This window comes from Barbus barbus, assembly GCF_936440315.1.
Source record: "Barbus barbus genome assembly, chromosome: 31".
Classification (NCBI taxonomy): Eukaryota; Metazoa; Chordata; class Actinopteri; order Cypriniformes; family Cyprinidae; genus Barbus; species Barbus barbus.
In genome coordinates this window covers 18,715,768-18,734,427 of record NC_136759.1, presented here as the reverse complement: position 1 = coordinate 18,734,427, position 18,660 = coordinate 18,715,768, and the positions used below count along the sequence as shown (strand labels likewise).

The window sequence follows — 18,660 nt, the reverse complement described above, 5'->3', positions numbered from 1 at the left end:
TAGTTCAATCATAAATGATGTCTATTTGGTCCCCTCAGTACTAAATGTGTCCACATCCTTGATTAGCACAACCCTTGACAAAGTGATGGGGTCAGAGTCAGTTCTTCTTGCTTGCTGTATTTTGTCCCCTCTAGAACTCTGTAGGGGTAAAGGAAGTGTTGCCTAGTGCCGGGGCGCGTTTACAATCCAGCAAACATGGAGAACTACGAGAAGATAAAAGTGGTTGGGAGAGGAGCATTCGGGTAAATACGATTACAAACGCGTTATTTAGTTCGACAAATTGTTTTAGTGACGTGTAACTAGCTGCTTTCCAAAATGACTTTTGACGCGTTTGAACTCGGTAAAACTTTTACTTGAGAAACTCTGAAGAAACCTGTAGCGCTCCTCTGAGAATCAGAGCGCGAGCTAACGGAACAAACGGAGCATCACTTTCTCGCGTTTCCGCATTCCATCAGTATAGTTGTTACAGAGCCATTATCACCATTATCATTAAGAGTTTGAATAAGATTTCGACACTTTTTCTTTCAAAGGGAAAGTTGTGCAATGAACAGCTCGCCCCACTCTTTTATTAAAATGTGCCTGTTAAAACAGCAATGTTTACAGCGTTCTCATTCTGTCGCAATTTGGAACCTTGACCGGAATGTCCAGTAGCAAACACAGGGTGTACAAATTTACTGAGAAATTAAACTTTCTCACAATAGGCTTGTAGGTTAAAGTATGGGTTCTGTGTCAGTTTTTTTTTTTTTCTCAAAATTCAAAGTTTCAAGCTTAAAACATTTTAAGAGTCACGAGGACTAATAACATCAAATTAAAAGCTTTACTTTATAAAGTACATTTTAAATCTTTATGTTGTATTAATATTTTGTCGTGATTTAATGAAGTACACTTATTTTGATGTGTTGACTAACACTAAAGCACATGTGAAGTACTTAATTATAATTTTAACTAGTGTTTTATTCAGTAGCTAATATTTTACTTAAAGTTAACTAATTTATATGGAAACTTCTTCATTACAAAAGTGCAGTTACAAATATTGCTACATTTATGATGTACAAGTTTCAATGACATTATGACATAAAGACTGTATTTCTGTTAACCAAGATTTCAAGCACATACTTGTTATATATATTCAGCTGTACTTTAAAATTTTTTCAAAGACAATAGAAATGTTTATGAAATTACATGTGAAAATGTAATTAAGACCTACTTAAGTTTATCTAATTGCGCTTACTGTCAGTTTAAACTACAATCAATTTTAATTTATTTGCAATTAACTTGCAATTACATGTCTGGGAAATTATATTCAGTTTATATTTAAGAATATTCTTTTAAAGCATATTAGGCTATTTCCACAAAAGTGCTCATTTTAAAAGTATGATTTATAACTAAATCCGTAAAACTTGAAATTCAGCTGTTAAACTTGAAACTCTTATATTTTGTGAATGTAACAAATCCACTTGTATCCTGATTTCTGTATCTGTCACAGGATAGTGCACCTTTGTCGCAGACGCACTGATGGTGCGCTGGTGATCTTGAAGGAAATCCCAGTTGAGCAGATGACCCGTGATGAACGTCTCGCAGCCCAGAATGAATGTCAAGTCCTCAAATTACTCAGCCACCCCAACATAATTGAGTATTATGAAAACTTCCTTGAGGACAAGGCACTAATGATCGCAATGGAATACGCTCCAGGCATAGACTTTCTTCACTCATTTTTTGGTGGTCACTTAATGTGTTCCTATAGTTTAATCAGGAACAAAATTCATAATATTTATTTATTGTAATGCTAAAATAATTATGTATTATTTAAATTTAGGTATGGTCAAATTTGTACAGAATTTAATCTTTGCTGATTTTAATACAACTACTTTAATAAATTATGAATCAAAACAATATGCATGTAAGATCTGTAATCATTTGTCACTTTATGATTATTGTAGGTGGAACCCTGGCCGATTACATACAGAAACGCTGCAACTCCCTTTTAGATGAAGACACCATATTACACTTCTTTGTTCAGATCTTACTGGCCCTTTATCATGTGCACAATAAACTCATCCTACATCGGGACCTCAAAACCCAGAACATACTCCTAGACAAGCACCAGATGATAGTAAAAATAGGAGACTTCGGAATCTCAAAAATTCTTGTCAGCAAGAGCAAAGCTTATACTGTAAGTACCACAGCAATTATTTGAATTTGACAGCATGTGATTTTGTTACAGTTCAAATTCTTCTTTTCGCGACAGGTTGTGGGGACACCATGTTATATCTCTCCAGAACTGTGTGAAGGAAAGCCATATAACCAGAAGAGTGACATTTGGGCCCTAGGCTGTGTGCTTTATGAGCTTGCTAGTCTCAAGAGAGCTTTTGAAGCAGCAGTAAGATGTATTTTATTATTGATTTGGCTGTCTTGATCTTAAAGAATCTGAAATGAATTTCTTCCTTAAATGAATTTTGAATGACATGAATCTCTGTTATCAGAACCTGCCAGCTTTGGTGCTGAAGATCATGAGTGGCACATTTGCCCCCATTTCAGATCGTTACAGCCCAGAACTGAGACAACTCATTCTCAACATGCTGAATCTGGACCCATCCAAAAGACCCCAACTCAATGAGATAATGGCTCATCCCATCTGCATCAGGCCATTGCTCAATCTCTACACTGACATAGGCAACGTCAAAATGCGCAGGCACAACTATTTTGTCTTATTTTATTTTTAATTCTATTGCATTTAATTGTACTGTTTGTGACTTGTGTTAAGTACTCTAAATGCATTTTGTTTTGTCACTAATTATTTTGTTTTATTATTTTTCTACCCTATTTAATAGAACTGTTTTCAGACTTTTGTATTTTTTATTTTGTTTTTAATTTTTACTGCATTTAATAGTATAATTTTTTGATTTTTTGGACTTGTGTTAATTATTGCAAATGCATTTTGTATGCCCATTCATTTTATTTTATTTTATTTTCTATTTTTCTACCTTATTTAATAGAACTGTTTTCAGATTTGTGTAGTTTATTTGATTAAATACAATTGTTTTTAGACTTGTGCATTTTATTTTATTTTATACTATTTTATTTTTCTACCACATTTAATAGTCCTGTTTGGGACTTGCGTTAAGCATTAGAAATGCATTTTGTTTGCCCACTAATGTTTGCTTTGTACTGCATTTAACTGTATTGTTTTTGGACATGTGTTATGTTTTGCGAATGCATTTTGTTTGGCTGGTAAATAGATACTATGTTTGTGCATATATCTGTTATACTAAACAATATACGTATTTTGCTGGTCTTCCTTTTTTGATTAAGTTCTTCTCTTTTTTAGAATAGAAAAGCCACTTTCTACTGTACAGACAGGCCCTCGTGGAAGACCCGGTGGGCGTGTAACCAGAACCAGGGGTGAGATGTTATTTTCTTATGTAGTCTCTTATTTACTATTTATACGTTTTAAAGCACCATCCATTTTTTTGTTAATACAGCCTTGGATTTAATAGCAAATTAAATATCAGTTTTTATTCAGCTCACTGACTTCATGAAGCTTTTCTGGTGCGGTTTGTTCCATTAGGAGGGCTGTCCAGTCTAACTTCATCAAAGATGATGCACCCATTACCATTATCGTCCGTGTACACCTGGGGCAGTGGCATCTCCACTCCTCTGCGTCTGCCCTTGTTAAACACAGAGGTTATTCAAGTGTCCCTGGGCCGCACCCAGAAGATGGGCATCACCAAATCTGGGAGGCTCATCACATGGGAGGTGTAATGATCATTTGTCTTCATCCTAATTGAATATCAGTGATATTTTATTTCAGTTTTCAGTGTGTATTTTGATTTGACTCTATGCCAGGCCCCCTCGGTTGGATCCGGTGAGCCCACTCTGCCTGGCGCGATTGAGCAGATGCAACCCCAGTTTATCTCCCGCTTCCTGGAGGGACAGTCTGGTGTCACGATCAAATCGGTCTCATGTGGTGATCTCTTCACCACCTGTCTAACAGGTATGCTTCTTACAATCCCACATTTTCCATTCAGGTCTCAGCATATTGTTGTGGCGTGAGATTTTTCATCCCTAACGCCACATATAACCAAAACAAACAAAGTTGACATGTCCATAAGACGCTCTTTTCCTGCCTAAGTAGGCAATTCTTGGCCTGGAGCTGCAAAGTGGACATGCCCATTAGTAATTTAAACATTTGCGATAAAGTTTAAAAAGGATGAAAGGAGGATGTAATCTGACTATAAAAAGACTATCCTTCCTACAGAGCTCATTAAGCACCATTTGTTCACAGTGTAAAGGCTAATCTCTTGTCCCCTGACATTGTAGCACAGCGGTGTACATTTGTCTGCTTTAAAGTAAAGGATATGCGTCTCTGTGAGGGAATCGTTAGTCACCAGCAGATACAGAGGATTAAAGGTCCTCACTTCCGGCTCAGTTGCTCTTCTCGTCCAGCGGTTTGCACTGACGGAGGAACAGTTGTTGTTTAATTCTTTGTTTATCAGCCACAGCAACTATAATCTGCTCAATTTGCGTTCGGTTTTGCAGACAGAGGTATAATCATGACGTTTGGAAGTGGAAGCAATGGTTGTCTTGGACATGGGAACTTCAACGATGTGACACAGGTAGGTTTAGATGATCTAATTACATCTATGTATTTATCTATACATAGATGATCTAAAATAGATTATACATAGATGATCTAATACACAATAGTGTATTTAGTGATGCTTGTTATAATATTAGATGAAAAACTAAATTAGAAATGTTCCTTTGGCAAATAAATTATGTAAATTAAGTTGAAGTACTAAAATAAAAAAAACTTAAAATTAAACGAATGCTAAATAGAAATATTTAAGTAAAACATATAAATTACAAAATCTAAAAATATTTAGCAAAATTTAGCAACATCTCTTCAGATTAGTACAGTCAAACACCACTCACCACTCATTTTCTTTACAAAATGTACAAATCTACATAGTTTTAATTGTATTCATGATTCTTCATGTATTCAGCCCAAGATAGTGGAGGCTCTGCTGGGTTATGAGCTGGTTCAAGTGTCTTGTGGAGCATCCCACGTCCTGGCTGTGACCAATGAGCGAGAGGTTTTCTCCTGGGGGCGAGGAGACAACGGTAAATGAGCAACATCACTTGTCACTTGAACACTGTGTTTCTTTGGGTTTCTCTTTGTACTCATGTAGACAGCAGCAGAGCCTCTAGGCAGACCTGGCATTTTGTGCTCCGTCGTCCTCCTCTTCCTCTCTCTCTGTCACACTCACTCTCTGTTATCTCTCTGTCCGACAGGCCGGCTGGGATTGGCCGCTCAAGACTGCCACAACTGCCCGCAGCAGGTGAGTTTGCCGGTTGATTTTGAAGCCCAGCGTGTGCTGTGTGGGATCGACTGTTCCATGATCATCAGCACGCAGCACCAGATTCTGGCCTGTGGGAACAACAGGTACTCAATATGTCCTCTCACAGTTCATTATGAACTGCTCGGAAAAACAGGGCTCACAGAAAACCCAGATTTCTAATGATGCACTAATCTCATACATATGATTATTCCGACAAGGCAGAATAATTTACCTAAACTTCAGACAGCATGTGGTTGACTGTCACAGATTTCCAAACGAGGCTGGATTTTGACATGTGTTGCTGGTTAATGAGCCTCAAAGGGGGTTTTTAAACCTGCCATGAATCTAATCACAATTATAAATAATAATGAATCCCAAAATGAAAAAATATCTCAATGATTTTCTTCCTTAGCTGTCTAGGCAGTTTTTCACAGATTGCCAAACCAGTTTTGGGAGTTCACACTCCTCATTCCTGCTATAGCATTTGAAAGGGCTGTGAATGCTGAAGACATTTCATCACAGGAAATGACCAACACAATGTCCATATTATGAATAACAGTCACACCCTGTCAGTCACGCCATCCTACTGTCTGAGTGCTAAATATCGTTTTTTATCACTCTTGCAGATTTGCCAGATGTGAAAAAGAAGTACACTTAAGCATACAAAATAGTGTCTATTACAGAAATAATATATGTACAGTGCCTTGCGAATGTATTCATACCCCTTCATTTTTTTCAAATTTTGTCATATTGCTGCCTTATGTTAAATTGCTTTAAATTTCTTTTTTCCCCCACGTCAATCTACACTCCATACACCATATTGACAAAGCAAAAACAGAATTGTCACAACTTCGTAAATTTATTAAAAATAAAATGAGTACATTGCATAAGTATTCATACCCTTAACTAAATATTTAGCTGAAGTACATTTACAGCCTGAAGTCATTTTTGTTTGATGCGACAAGCTTTGCTCATTAACATTTGGCAATTATCTGCCATTTGTCTCCTCACCTCTTCACCTCTCAAGCTCTGTCAGGTTGGATGGGGGCAGACGCACATTTTCAGGTTTCTCCAGAAATATTTGATTGGGTTCAAGTCCAGGCTGTGGCTGGGCCACTCAAAGACATTTACAGCGTTGTGTATAAGCCACTCTTGCTGTGTGCTTAGGATCTCTGTCCTGTTGGAAGGTAAACCTTCTGCCCGTCTGAGGTTCTGAATGCTCTGGACTGGGTTTTCATTACGGCTATCTCAATATTTTGGTACATTGAGCATTTCTTCTATTCTGATGAGTCTCTCGGTCCCTGCTGCTGAAAAACAGCCCCATAGCATGAGACTGCTACCAGCACACTTTACTTTTGGGATGGTACGCAGGTGATGAGCAGAGCTGCTTCCCTTCAAACATGATGCTTAGAATTTAGGTTCATCAGACCAGAGAATCTTGTTTCTCAGAGTCTGAGGGTCCTTTAGGTGCTTTTTTGTAAATTCCAAGTGTGTTTTCTTTTGTCTTCACTGAGGAGAGGATTGAGTTTGGCCACATTGCCATAAATCCGAGATCGGTGGAGTCTTGCAGTGATGTTTGTCCTTCTGTAGGTTTCTCCTGTCTCCACATATGATTATGGAGCTCAACTAGAGTGACCATCAGGTACTTCGTCACCACTCTAATCAAAGCCGTTCTCCATCAGTTGCTCAGTTTGACCAGGAGGCCAGCTCTAAGAAGAATCCTGGTTGTTTCAAACTTCTTCCATTAAGGGTAACAGAGACTACATGCTTCTGTGACCCTTCAATGAAGCAGAATTTTTTCGGAACTCTTCCCCAGATGTTCCCCTGAGCTCTACAGACAGTTCTTTTGACCCCAGGGCTTGGTTTTTGCTCGGATATCAGCTGCTGGACCTTTTATTAAGACGTGTGTGCCTTTCCAAAACATACCAATTCAATTGAATTTGCCACAGGTTACCTTCACTTAAAGTCTAGTAACACCTACAAGCAATATGAATGCTCCTGAGCTAAATTCCAACTGTCCCGGATAAGGGTATGAGTACTTATGCAATGGAATCATTTTATTATATTTTATCATATTTTTAATAAATTTGCAAAGATGTTAAAAACCTTTTTTTTTTTTTTTTTTCGCTTTACCATTATAGTGTATGGAGTGTAGATTGATGTGGAAAAAAAAGTAATTTAAATTTTAACATAAGGCAGCAACATAAAACGTGAAAATATTTACTTTACTTTCGCAAGGCACTGTATATGATATAAAAAAGGGATAATTCACCCAAGAATGAAAATTATATCATCTTTTACTTACGCTCATGTCGTCCCAAACCTGTATAAATTTCCTTCTTCTGCTGAACACAAAAGATATTTTTGAAAAATGTTGGGAAACAAACAGTTGCTGGTCCCCATTGACTTGCAAAGTATGAAAAAATACTATGAATGTCAGTGGGGACCAGAACCTGTTTGGTTAATGTCTTCTTTTGTGTTCAGCAGAAGAAAGAAATTGATACAGGTTTGGGTCTACATGAGAGTAAGTAAAAGATGACAAAATTAATGGACTATTCCTTTAAATGCAAACTGAATGTAATGTTTTCAGACACTTAATTGCAATTGCAAACTTTAGCTTTTTGACCCACTTAAATAGGACTTAAGTACATCTTTATATGTAATTTCCTAATTACTTCTAATTTCTATTGAAACTTTTATGTCATGTATTTAAAATGGTAATGACACGTTTGTAATGATGACATTGCAATTTAATTTAAAATATATTACCTTAAGAAAGGTTGTAAGGACATCATTAAAATAGTCCATGTGACATCAGTGGTTCAGACTGAGACAGAAGAGAAAAAAATAGTTGAATTAAGTTATTTTTGTTTTCTTCGCACACAAAAAGTATCTTGTAGCTTCATAACATTATGGTTGAACCGCTGATGTCACACAGACTATTTTAACAATGTCCTTACTTCCTTTCTGGACCTTGTCCGTGGTAGTTCCCTTGCTGTCTATACAGGGTCAGAAAGCTCTTGGATTTCATCAAAAATATCTTAATTTATGTTCTGAAGATGGTCTTATGGGTTTGAAACAACATGAGGGTGTTTTTTAAGTGTTTTTGAGAAATATAGTCATGAAACTGAACTCTCTTTAAGTGCACTTAAGCGTCCTTTTATTTCATTATTAATGAATAACTTTTATACTCAAAAATATACTTTTAAGATTTGAAGTACATTACAAGCGCACATTCAATACAAGTTAGTGATATCTGAATGAATAAATAACCATCTTAAATGCAGGTTTAACAAGCTGGGTTTGGATAAGGTCTCTGATGCAGAGGAGCACCCGTCTCACTGTCAGGTGGAGGAGGTCCACACGTTCCAGCCCGTCCAGTCGGCTCCTCTCAATGTTGAGAAGATTGTGTATATAGACATCGGCACAGCACACTCTGTTGCAGTCACAGGTCAGAGCACTTCATTTACACTGTTTACAGTTCAGTGTGCTGTTTTTGGTTTAATCTTAGGCCCAGCTCACATATATAAATATGTGCCCTAAATGCAGAGAAAGGTCAGTGTTTCACCTTTGGCAGTAACCAGCATGGGCAGCTTGGCTGCAGCTCCCGCCGAAGCAGTCGAGTGCCCTATCAAGTGTCAGGACTGCAGGGGATCACCATGGCCGCGTGTGGCGATGCATTCACTCTGGCTATTGGAGCAGGTAAACAAGACATGTGCACAAGTGAATCTCACAAAACAGGTCACATTTCACCCCAAAATCAAGAGAAATGAAAATAAAGCCTATTTTTTAACAGTGTAAAAATATTTTCATGACAATAAAGTATATCAAGATTCAAGATTTTTTATTCGTCACATACACAATTATACAGAGTATAACCAGCAGTGAAATGTAAGTCATTATATATCATTATTGTAATGCATTAATGATGATCCTGATTTTTCCAGTGTTTATTGTAATTGTTGTAATATCGGGTTTTTATATTATTATAGTAAAAACAAATAGCAAAAAAGAAAATAGTAAAAACAAATCTATAAAATACAATATTTTTTTAACCTCTACCAGTAATTCTTCATGACTCTTGTCTCTATATTGCTTTGTTTTTTTAATTACTAACAGTATATATTTTACAAAAACCTGGAAACAATTAACCAGGTACTGTACGTCTGCACTATTTACTATTATATATTGCAGTAACTAAATAAATATATAAATAGGCCTACATGATTTTGATGGGAAAAAAGAAAATTGGAAATGTATTATATTCTTGTTTTAGTTTACTTGATAAGATTGCATTAAAAAAGCAATTACTTTGAAAAATACTACATTTTTGCATTATGTTAATAGCAACTAGAGGAAAATAATGTCACAGTACAAATTTCATAAAATACCAATTTAATGGTCCTAAAAATGGGCAAAAAAAAGTCTATTTAGATTTTGGAATCAAATTTGATCTGGCAACCAAAGTATAACAAGCAACAGCACTTAAATGAATGGCAACGCAGTTCAAACAAGGCTGCTATCACGCCATTAACTGCTTCAGTCACAGAATGTGCTTTAGTGGGGGCTGGTGGGTTAATTAAAGTGACGTGGCTAAAGGTCAGCATGTAACCCCGACTGTGTCCCAGAGGCTTAGAAGACTCTGAAGACCTTTATTGTTTCATGTTGTCTTTGTTCATTCATGATTCTCACAGGATCCGACATGCAAAGAAACAGAAGCTCAAAGATGTTATTCAGCCAAATGATGTTCAGAATTGTGAGTAAATGTTCTGCTCCTTGATTCGGCAGAGGGGGAAGTGTACACCTGGGGTAAAGGGGCACGTGGTCGGCTTGGACGGAAAGAAGAGGATTCTGGGAAACCAAAGGCAGTGCAGCTCGATGAGAGCCACCCTTACACTGTCACGTCAGTGGCTTGTTGCCATGGAAACACACTTTTGGCTGTGAAACGTAATGTGCAGCTATAATTTCTTTTACGAATGTTAACAGATCTTGAATCTAGACTTGAGTATAATGTATTTATTGTAATTATCTATTTTTGATTTGCCATTATAAAGGTTGTTGTCATTGTTCAAACACAGTGACTATATTCTCCTCATCGTTTCTCTCCTCAGCATTTTTTGAAGAGCATGTTCCAAAGTGACATCACTGCCCAAATGACACACACTCGGCAGAAGACCCGCACAGCTCCTGTTCACGAGGACTGAGGGACTGGACACTAGAGTGTGTTCACTGAGAATTTTAAGCCATTGAGTTGCATTTATAATGTAACATAATTTCCTGATATGGAAAGCTTTTTTGACCAAATGTATATGCCTATTAACTTATGAAAACAGAATTGTTCAAATTCTGTATTTGCAGTATTACATCTTTTTTTTTTTTTTTGCAGAAAATTAGACTGAATTTTCATTATTATTATTATTATTAATAATAATATGTAGCATTGTAAATAATGCCTCGCTGAGGTGAGAATGCCTTGAAGAAAAACATTTTAATTAAGAAGATAATAAAGTGCTGCTTATGTTTCCACATAACTTAAAGTTAAAACATAATTTCTAAAGTGTATCATAAATATGTGCCTCAGTATTTTGACAGATCCTTTGTAAACATTCTTACTTGTGGACAAAAATAAAGTATTTAAAAAGCTTTAGTAATCAATATATTTTCATTGTCTAGAATAATATATTTGCTATATTGCTAATAATAATATGTAGCATTGTAATAATGCCTGATTCAGCCTTATTCAGAATAAAATGAAAAAAAAAAAATAGACTGAATTATGTTGTTGTTATTATTATTATATAATCAATTGCTGCATATGCTAATAATCGGAAGTTAAAATACAATTTCAAATACAATATACAAAAAGAGTATCATAAATATGTACCCAACCATTATGACAGATCTTATGTTAGGAGTTTTCTTTGTGGCCAACAATAAACTCTTTAAAAATCTTTATATATTTATAATTTATAACAATGTATTATTTATATCACTACTAGCTACTACTAATATAAATAATAGTTTAATTGTTAATGCAATTATAATCATTGAGAATTATTAAATAGGGTGACTTTTTTTTACTGTGGTGATAACAGTAAAGTATGCATAATTACGTGCAACTAATCTAATCAACTAACTACATGTGGTTAATTATATTACAGCGCGTATACTGTAGGACCTTAAACAGTGTAACCACTGCTACTATTTAGCTAGAAGAACAATCACAATAAATATTCATATTAATGCATATCAAAAAGCATACTCATGCTTTATCCTCAGATGAATTCCATCATCAGCACCATGGCAGGATGCACAGAGCTCGCGCGTCCATCATGCTATGATGTAATTCTTGTGCAATACGTGATGCTCACAACGTGTCACTAATGCAGCGCACGCTTTTCCATGCCAAACATATTTAACGTCGACGAGAGTTTCATATGGTTAAATGAAGCCGAACTATTAAATAATCTAACTCGATTTAACTATAACTCTAATTCCATCTTTTGTGCTGTTGTTGTTGACGTAGTGTCTGCTCTTGCACGTATCGCGTGAGCTTCTCACCGATAGAGGGAGTCGTTTGCCTTGCAAATAACTCTCTGCAACCTTTTGTTACCAGCAGTCCAGCCTTTGTGTAGACGTTTTTAATAATAATAATAATAATAATAATAATAATAAAAACTGTTTTAATAGAAATTTCCTTTTTATATAGCCTAGGTTCAGCATTTAATATTTTCCATATTAATGTAAAATATGCAGCAGCAGTAATACTACTCCTATACAGTTATATTCAAGGTATTCAGGCTGTGAATAATGGGAAGAGGGGATTTTTCTTTTTTTTCTTTTTCTTTACATATAAGCACATATATGTTTTCATATAATCTTGTATTAAGCACAAAAATTATAGTGCCTATTTAAATAAATAAATGAATAAATAAAAAGGCTGCATACTTTTTTAGAGGATGTTTGTTGACTTTTTTGCAGGTCAGGCTGGGGAAAAAAGTTAAAACCAGCCAATGCTGGTTGGATGGTCTTATCTGGATTAAGATGGTCTCCTAGTCTGGCCAGCTAAAACCAGTCTGACCAGCTAAAACCAGTCTGACCAGCTAAAAAGTGTTCAAAACTTCTGCAAACCAGCTATGACCAGGCTGGAAGACCAGCTAACCATCTTGGGCCGTTTTCATCTCTCTCTCTCTCTCTCTCTCTCTCTCTCTTTAATTCTATGCAGGGTCATTATTTTTATGATAATAAAATTATTGATAATAGCCTACATGTTCATATCGCAAGCACAGGCTACCACAAAAAACGTTTTGTTAAAAAGTGTCTAAGACCATTTAGTTGTGAGAAGAACCTCAAGGGAAATCCTGAAAATGATTTACAGAAAAGCTTTTAAATAATCCCCTTACTTGGTCATGCGCACAGATAGCATTACTGTACATATCTGTAAATAAGCTTACCTGTCTGATTTCTGCGGGGCTGAGAGAGAGATTTAAATTAGGCTCCTCCCTCATGAATAGTAGGTGGGGCTTTATATACCTAAACAGATGGGATCCGAGCTTTGTCTCCAGGCTGTCAGTGTTATTCTCGACTCTCTTCGGTTCATCAGCGCTGCATTGACAGCCTCATGCCACAGACAGACCGCTGGGTTTAAGCTGTCACCCTGATGCTGGATCGAGCCGTGTTGCTCGAAAGAGAAAGCTGAGACGGAACAATACCGACGGAGCTTGTATATCGTTGGCAAGTGAATATCAGTTTTCGTGAAGGACTCTGTCACCGCGCCTTTGCAAGCGGAGGACAACAAACGACAGACAGTTCCTATAGACGCTTACTGTAAACACCAGCAATGCCGGGGTTTGACTACAAGTTCCTGGAGAAGCCCAAGAGACGCTTTCAGTGTCCTCTGTGTAGCAAAGCAATGAGGGAACCCGTCCAAGTTTCCACATGTGGACACCGATTCTGCGATACCTGTCTGCAGGAATTTCTCAGGTAAGGAACCACATTTGACAAATACTGTGTGTATTGCAGGAGGAACGAAGCATGGCAACAACAACATAGGATACACATATCCAGCATTTCAAGCTGTGGAGACGGCGGTATAAAACCCTGAAGTGCGTTCAAATGATACACAGTTTCGTCAATCAACACAAGACAGTCAGTCATCTGCGCTATATTGATATTTTTATATCTGCCCATAGGCATTGAGTTCATCGGGCAGCCAATAGGATAGCAGGGATGCTTGTATGCAAATATATTGCAAATGAAGTTAGTTGCTGTAGAGTCAGGAGACAAATACTGAGACAGAGCAGATACATGTGTAGGCGAAGGAAATACAAGATTAACCACTTAGAAAAAGAAAGGAGAGGTGGGTAAACAGTTAAATGCAATAAAAAATCTAAACACCTAAACTTCAGCAGTGAGAGCAGTTTTTGTTGTACCATCATAGAGGAGCTGTGTACCATCATTACTGTCGTTAACAAAAATAATGACCTAAAATGGTAATATATATTAACTGGTTTTGTTCAAGTCAAAAATATTCTTAAACATCACTGAATTAAACTAAATGCATTCATTTATACCAAGAAATCAATAGTTAGTAAGGTCACAGGTTACCCATGTACTTGCGGAGAATGTAAATATTTTGCTTCAGTACATCCAGTTGTGCTCTACCTTCATAAATGCAGGAGAAAAAATATTTTCAGACCTGTGTGTGTGTATTCAGGCAGTAGAGCCTCAGCTCTGGCCTTGTCTGTCATTTTGACCCGAGGCACTACAAGGCTGTTTGAGGGGGGCGGCCTCATGTGGGATTAGGAAGCGAATCCTTCATTGGAATCAGTGTGCTGAAAGACTGGCGGATCATTTGCTCAGCACTAATTTGTGTTGTTTGCAATTCGTTTAGGAACGGCGTGGGAATGCATAGAACAGAGATGCTCAAATTGAATAACAAGTCATATGAAGAAAAATCTTTAGCATGCAGGCCAGCAAAAGCTCTTCAGATAGAAGTTCTGCAGTACAGTGTAATGTTTATTGTCTGCATTGTGAATTACGTATCAGTGTATTAGCTTACATTTTCATCTAGCAGGAAATTCAGAACAAGTACATTTACAATGTCAACCAAAACTGCTTTACAAACTGGTTTATAACCGAAAGAGTGAATCCAATCAGCTATGAAAAGTAGTAAACGGCTATAAAACAGGTGTGCACTTCAGTGCTAGGTGTATAATGTAAGTATCGTCCAGTCATTTGGATAAGAAGTCGCTTGGAGAATGACATGATGACACTGTAAACATGGAGCGCTGGTTTTAAAACTGAATGATTGATAGCTGAGATACACATTCTGGTCAGTGTGACATTGTCGTCTTAGAGCATTAGTCATGCATAAAAAAAAACAAATCCAGGAAATAAGATTTAGAAAAATAAACTACAAATGTTTAAATGTTTTTAAGTCACTTTTGCTCACCAAGGCTGCATTTATTTAATTAAAAATACAGTAAAAACTGTTATATAGTGAAATATTATTATCATTTAAAATAACTGGTTTCTATTTGAATATATTTTAGAATATAATTTATTCCTATGAGGGCAAAGCTGAATTTTCAGCATTATTACTCCAGTCTTCAGTGCCACGTGATCCTTCAGAAATTATTCTAATATGCTGATTTGCTGTTCAAGAAACATTTCTTATTATTATTATCATCATTGTTGAAAACAGTTGTGCTGCTTAATATTTTTATGGGAACCGTGCATTCTTTGAAAAAGAAATCTTTGGCAACATTATAAATGTCTTTACTGTCACTTTTGATAAATTGAATGTGTCCTTGCTGACTATAAATATTAATTTCTTTAAAAAAAACAACAACTTTTGAACGGTAGTATATATTTTTGGGTGAGTTAACTGGCATCCTCACGTGAGCTGGATTTGGCCTGCGGGTTGCCGGTTGAATAGGATGTTACTGTACACATGACACATTGTCAGGCATTAGTTCAAACAGATCACATTATCCCTTCTTAAATGTTGCACACTTATAGAATATCTTTATTTAGAACATTGACAGAGTATTGTATCATGCCGACACTGAAATCCGGACACAGCAGGGAACATGAGTGCATGAATTGATTTTTTTTTTACATACATGATCAATTCAACACCGAACAACAGCAACAAAGGCTCAATGTGAGTCACCGATAGGGCAAAGATCTTATCTAGTTTTTCCACATATCCAAACAGGGTTTGTTTCGTTCCTGTCTGCATGTTGTGGAATATAAACAGAATTTGTGCTGATGCTCTGCTGAAAGATAAAAGGTCACAGGGTTTGTGAATGTAATGTCCATAGGCTCTCAGAGAAACACTGAATTATCATGTACGTTTTTGGATGGAGGGAGGAAAAAGGAAGATCATGTGTGTTTATGTTTGTTCTATTCTCAGCAAACCTCTTTCTTCTCACGCCTACATAGGAGAAAAATTCTAAAACGTGAAGCTTTGCTCAGTTTTGTGTTTGTAAAATTGCTTGAGATAATACAAATAAAAGACGTGCTGTTTAAGACTAAATGAAAGCAGACAATGCTTATGAATCATCAGGTCATTAGTGTGTCCCTGGGAAGAAAGCCAATCTGCTTTTCTTTATAAGTAACTTTTTCTTTACCAACTTTTGTCACCAGCTAATGAGTGACTTTTTAACACTAGTTAAAGCTACGCCTATTTAGAGTTTACTGTGCCTATTTGACATAAACCAGGCTTCCCACACAATTGGCAAATTGCTTTTTTTTACACTTTTCCCTTTTTTGCTGTTATTCAAGTACTTTAAAGAGACTAGATGCACAAATTGCAATTTGTAGAATATTCATTTGTGTCTTTTCCTTGACTTTGTGGAATCATTCAGATCGGTTTTGTGAACTGATTCAACAGATTCAATGAAAAGATCCAATTCAAAAGAACGGAATGCTATTCATGATATCTTCAGTCTTTCAAAAAATGTTGTGCTTGTTTTCATTGATTTGAAAGTCATTTACATTAATACTTAATTAATTTGAATCTCCACAGTATGAGAAATAGATCTAAACCAGTGGGTCTAAACCAGGGGTCCGGGGCCCACTAGGGGGCCTTAGCGAACTTCCAAGAGAGCCTCAAGATGACTTAAAATAAGATAAGCTTTGAAATGAGCAAAATTTATATCTTGTAAAAATGTGATTTCAAGACCTGGAAAGTTCACGTCAATTAGTAAAATTTTTAAACACCATTGGTATTTTTATTAAATACTTGGGTATTTTTATAAAATAGCTTGGTAACACTTTAGAATAGGGAACACTTTTTCACTATTAACTACGACTTTTCCCTCAGTAAACTCCTAATTTGCTGCTTATTAATAGTTAGTAAGGTAGTTGTAATAATAGTAAGGTAGTTGTTAAGTTTAGGTATTGGGTAGGATTAGGGATGTAGAATAAGGTTGTGTAGAATAAGGCATTAATATGTGCTTAATTACTACTAATAAATGGCTAATATACTAGTAATATGCATGCTAATAAGCAACTAGTTAAGAGAACCTAAAATAAAGTGTTACCAATAACTTTTTCTAGTTATGCCAAAATCTGAAATATTTTATCAAAAATAAATTTGTGAGTAAAAAAAAAAACAATTATCCAGTAAAGCCAAAAAATGGCTTGAAACGTTACCCATCCTTTGAATACTGTTGTGAACAATGGTGGGCCTTGGAGTCCAAGGTTGAGAACCACTGATCCTAAATGTTATATTAAGCATTACTTGTTAAATTTGTTTTAAGTTGATGTTTAGATCATGGTTTAAATGTATTTTGATGATCAGAATCAGAATCTCACATGCCAGTGTGTTAAGCTAAGCATGTGCTTTGTTGACATTGCGTGATAAGCGTGCATTCTCTTCTTAATTATTGTTTACAGTAGACATTCAAAGTTATTCCATCCATTATTGCACTCAGCCTCTGATCAGTTCAGACCTGCCGTCTCATTGGGAAATGTTGCCATATGTGTGAGGGTTTACATGGGTTATGCTCTTGCACAACTATGAATCACCATCTGCTGTGTTTTAACCATTATTAGAAAAGGGCCTCCAGCTACTTCAGGTTGAGTCTCACGCTACATGCACACCTATAGACTTCAGTCAGTTTCAAATTCAACCCTGAATAATCTCAATCAAACTCCATTCACATGGATTTGTCCCATGCACACCGACAGACTTTGACTTTGCTCCCATGTTGGTTTATTTGTGTTGTAAATGGAGCGTGTTTCCGCTGAAGGAGGAATGCATAAGGCGGTTATCTTAGAAGGCCTAATCAGAGCCGGGAGGTTTATGAGGGGCCGACCCTCAGGCCTTATCACTCCAGCAATCAGCTTGAGTCACCTGACCGTGACGCTAATGCAGAATAGATGAACCTTGAACTGAGGGCATTTGGTTCACTGCCATCACACAAAAGAGGTTTTCATAATATGGGCTAACATCTCTGAATGCACATACAAGGGCACCCTTTATGTCATTAAGCAATGGTTTAGACTAGTTAGACGAGTCGAGTCAAATAAACTCTTGGATGTTTTCATGTAGTGCTTTGTGAGATAGCGGTTACTGTTTTGTAGTCTGTTATTCAAGCTTTGGCCTTGTTTGCTTAGTGTCTGGACTTCTTGTGTACATATTCTGCTAATAATGCACATTAGGTGCGTCCCAATTCAAATACTTATGCACTTCCATGCCATTTTGTAGTATACAGTGCCTATAGAAAGTCTTCATACAAAAAACGGATTTATCACAACTTTGCAAATTTATTAAAAAGGAAACACTGAAAAAATTACATTGCATAAGTCTTCATACCCTTTGCTTTGCCACTTAAAATTTAGATCAGGAGCATTCCAGTTTCACTGGATAGTCTTTGAGATGTTTCTATACTCTGACTGGAGTTAGCCTGTGGCAAATTCAGTTGATTGGACATGATTTAGAAAGGCACACACACCTGTCTTATAAAGTTTAACAGCTGAAATGGATGTCAGAGCAAAATCTAAGCCATGAGGTCAAAGGAATGGCCTGCAGAGCTGAGAGACAGGATATTGTTGAGACAGATCTGAGGAAGACTACAAAAAAATTCTGCTATGTTGAAGGTTCACAGGAGCATTTGGCCTCCATAATCCTTAATGGATGAAGTTTGAAACAATCAGCACTCTTCCTAGATCTAGCCTCCTGGCCAAACTGAGCAATCGAAGGAGAAGGGTCTTGGTTAGAGAGGTGATCAAGACACTGATGGTCACTCTGGTTGAGATCCATGATCTTATATGGAGATAGGAGAAACTTACAGAAGGACAAACA

General features: G+C 36.6%; 2 protein-coding genes across 2 annotated transcripts in view; both read left to right on the top strand.

Moving 5' to 3' along the window:
• Positions 1-171: 171 nt before the first annotated feature.
• Positions 172-11,086, top strand: nek8 (NIMA-related kinase 8). Its single transcript, XM_079387320.1, has 15 exons — positions 172-242; positions 1,487-1,692; positions 1,941-2,173; positions 2,249-2,380; positions 2,484-2,692; positions 3,329-3,402; positions 3,569-3,756; positions 3,847-3,994; positions 4,540-4,616; positions 5,007-5,124; positions 5,296-5,446; positions 8,630-8,793; positions 8,892-9,044; positions 10,131-10,289; positions 10,454-11,086. The coding sequence occupies exons 1-15, from the start codon at positions 196-198 to the stop codon at positions 10,480-10,482; spliced, it is 2,088 nt and encodes a 695-aa protein (XP_079243446.1). The 5' UTR covers positions 172-195; the 3' UTR covers positions 10,483-11,086.
• A 1,795-nt stretch (positions 11,087-12,881) lies between these two features.
• The window catches only part of traf4a (tnf receptor-associated factor 4a), a 41,136-nt gene continuing 35,357 nt past the window's right edge, over positions 12,882-18,660 (top strand). The window contains exon 1 of the mRNA XM_079387319.1: positions 12,882-13,325. Coding sequence (XP_079243445.1) covers positions 13,183-13,325 — 143 coding nt within the window. The 5' untranslated portion in view covers positions 12,882-13,182. The remainder of the gene's footprint in view (positions 13,326-18,660) is intronic.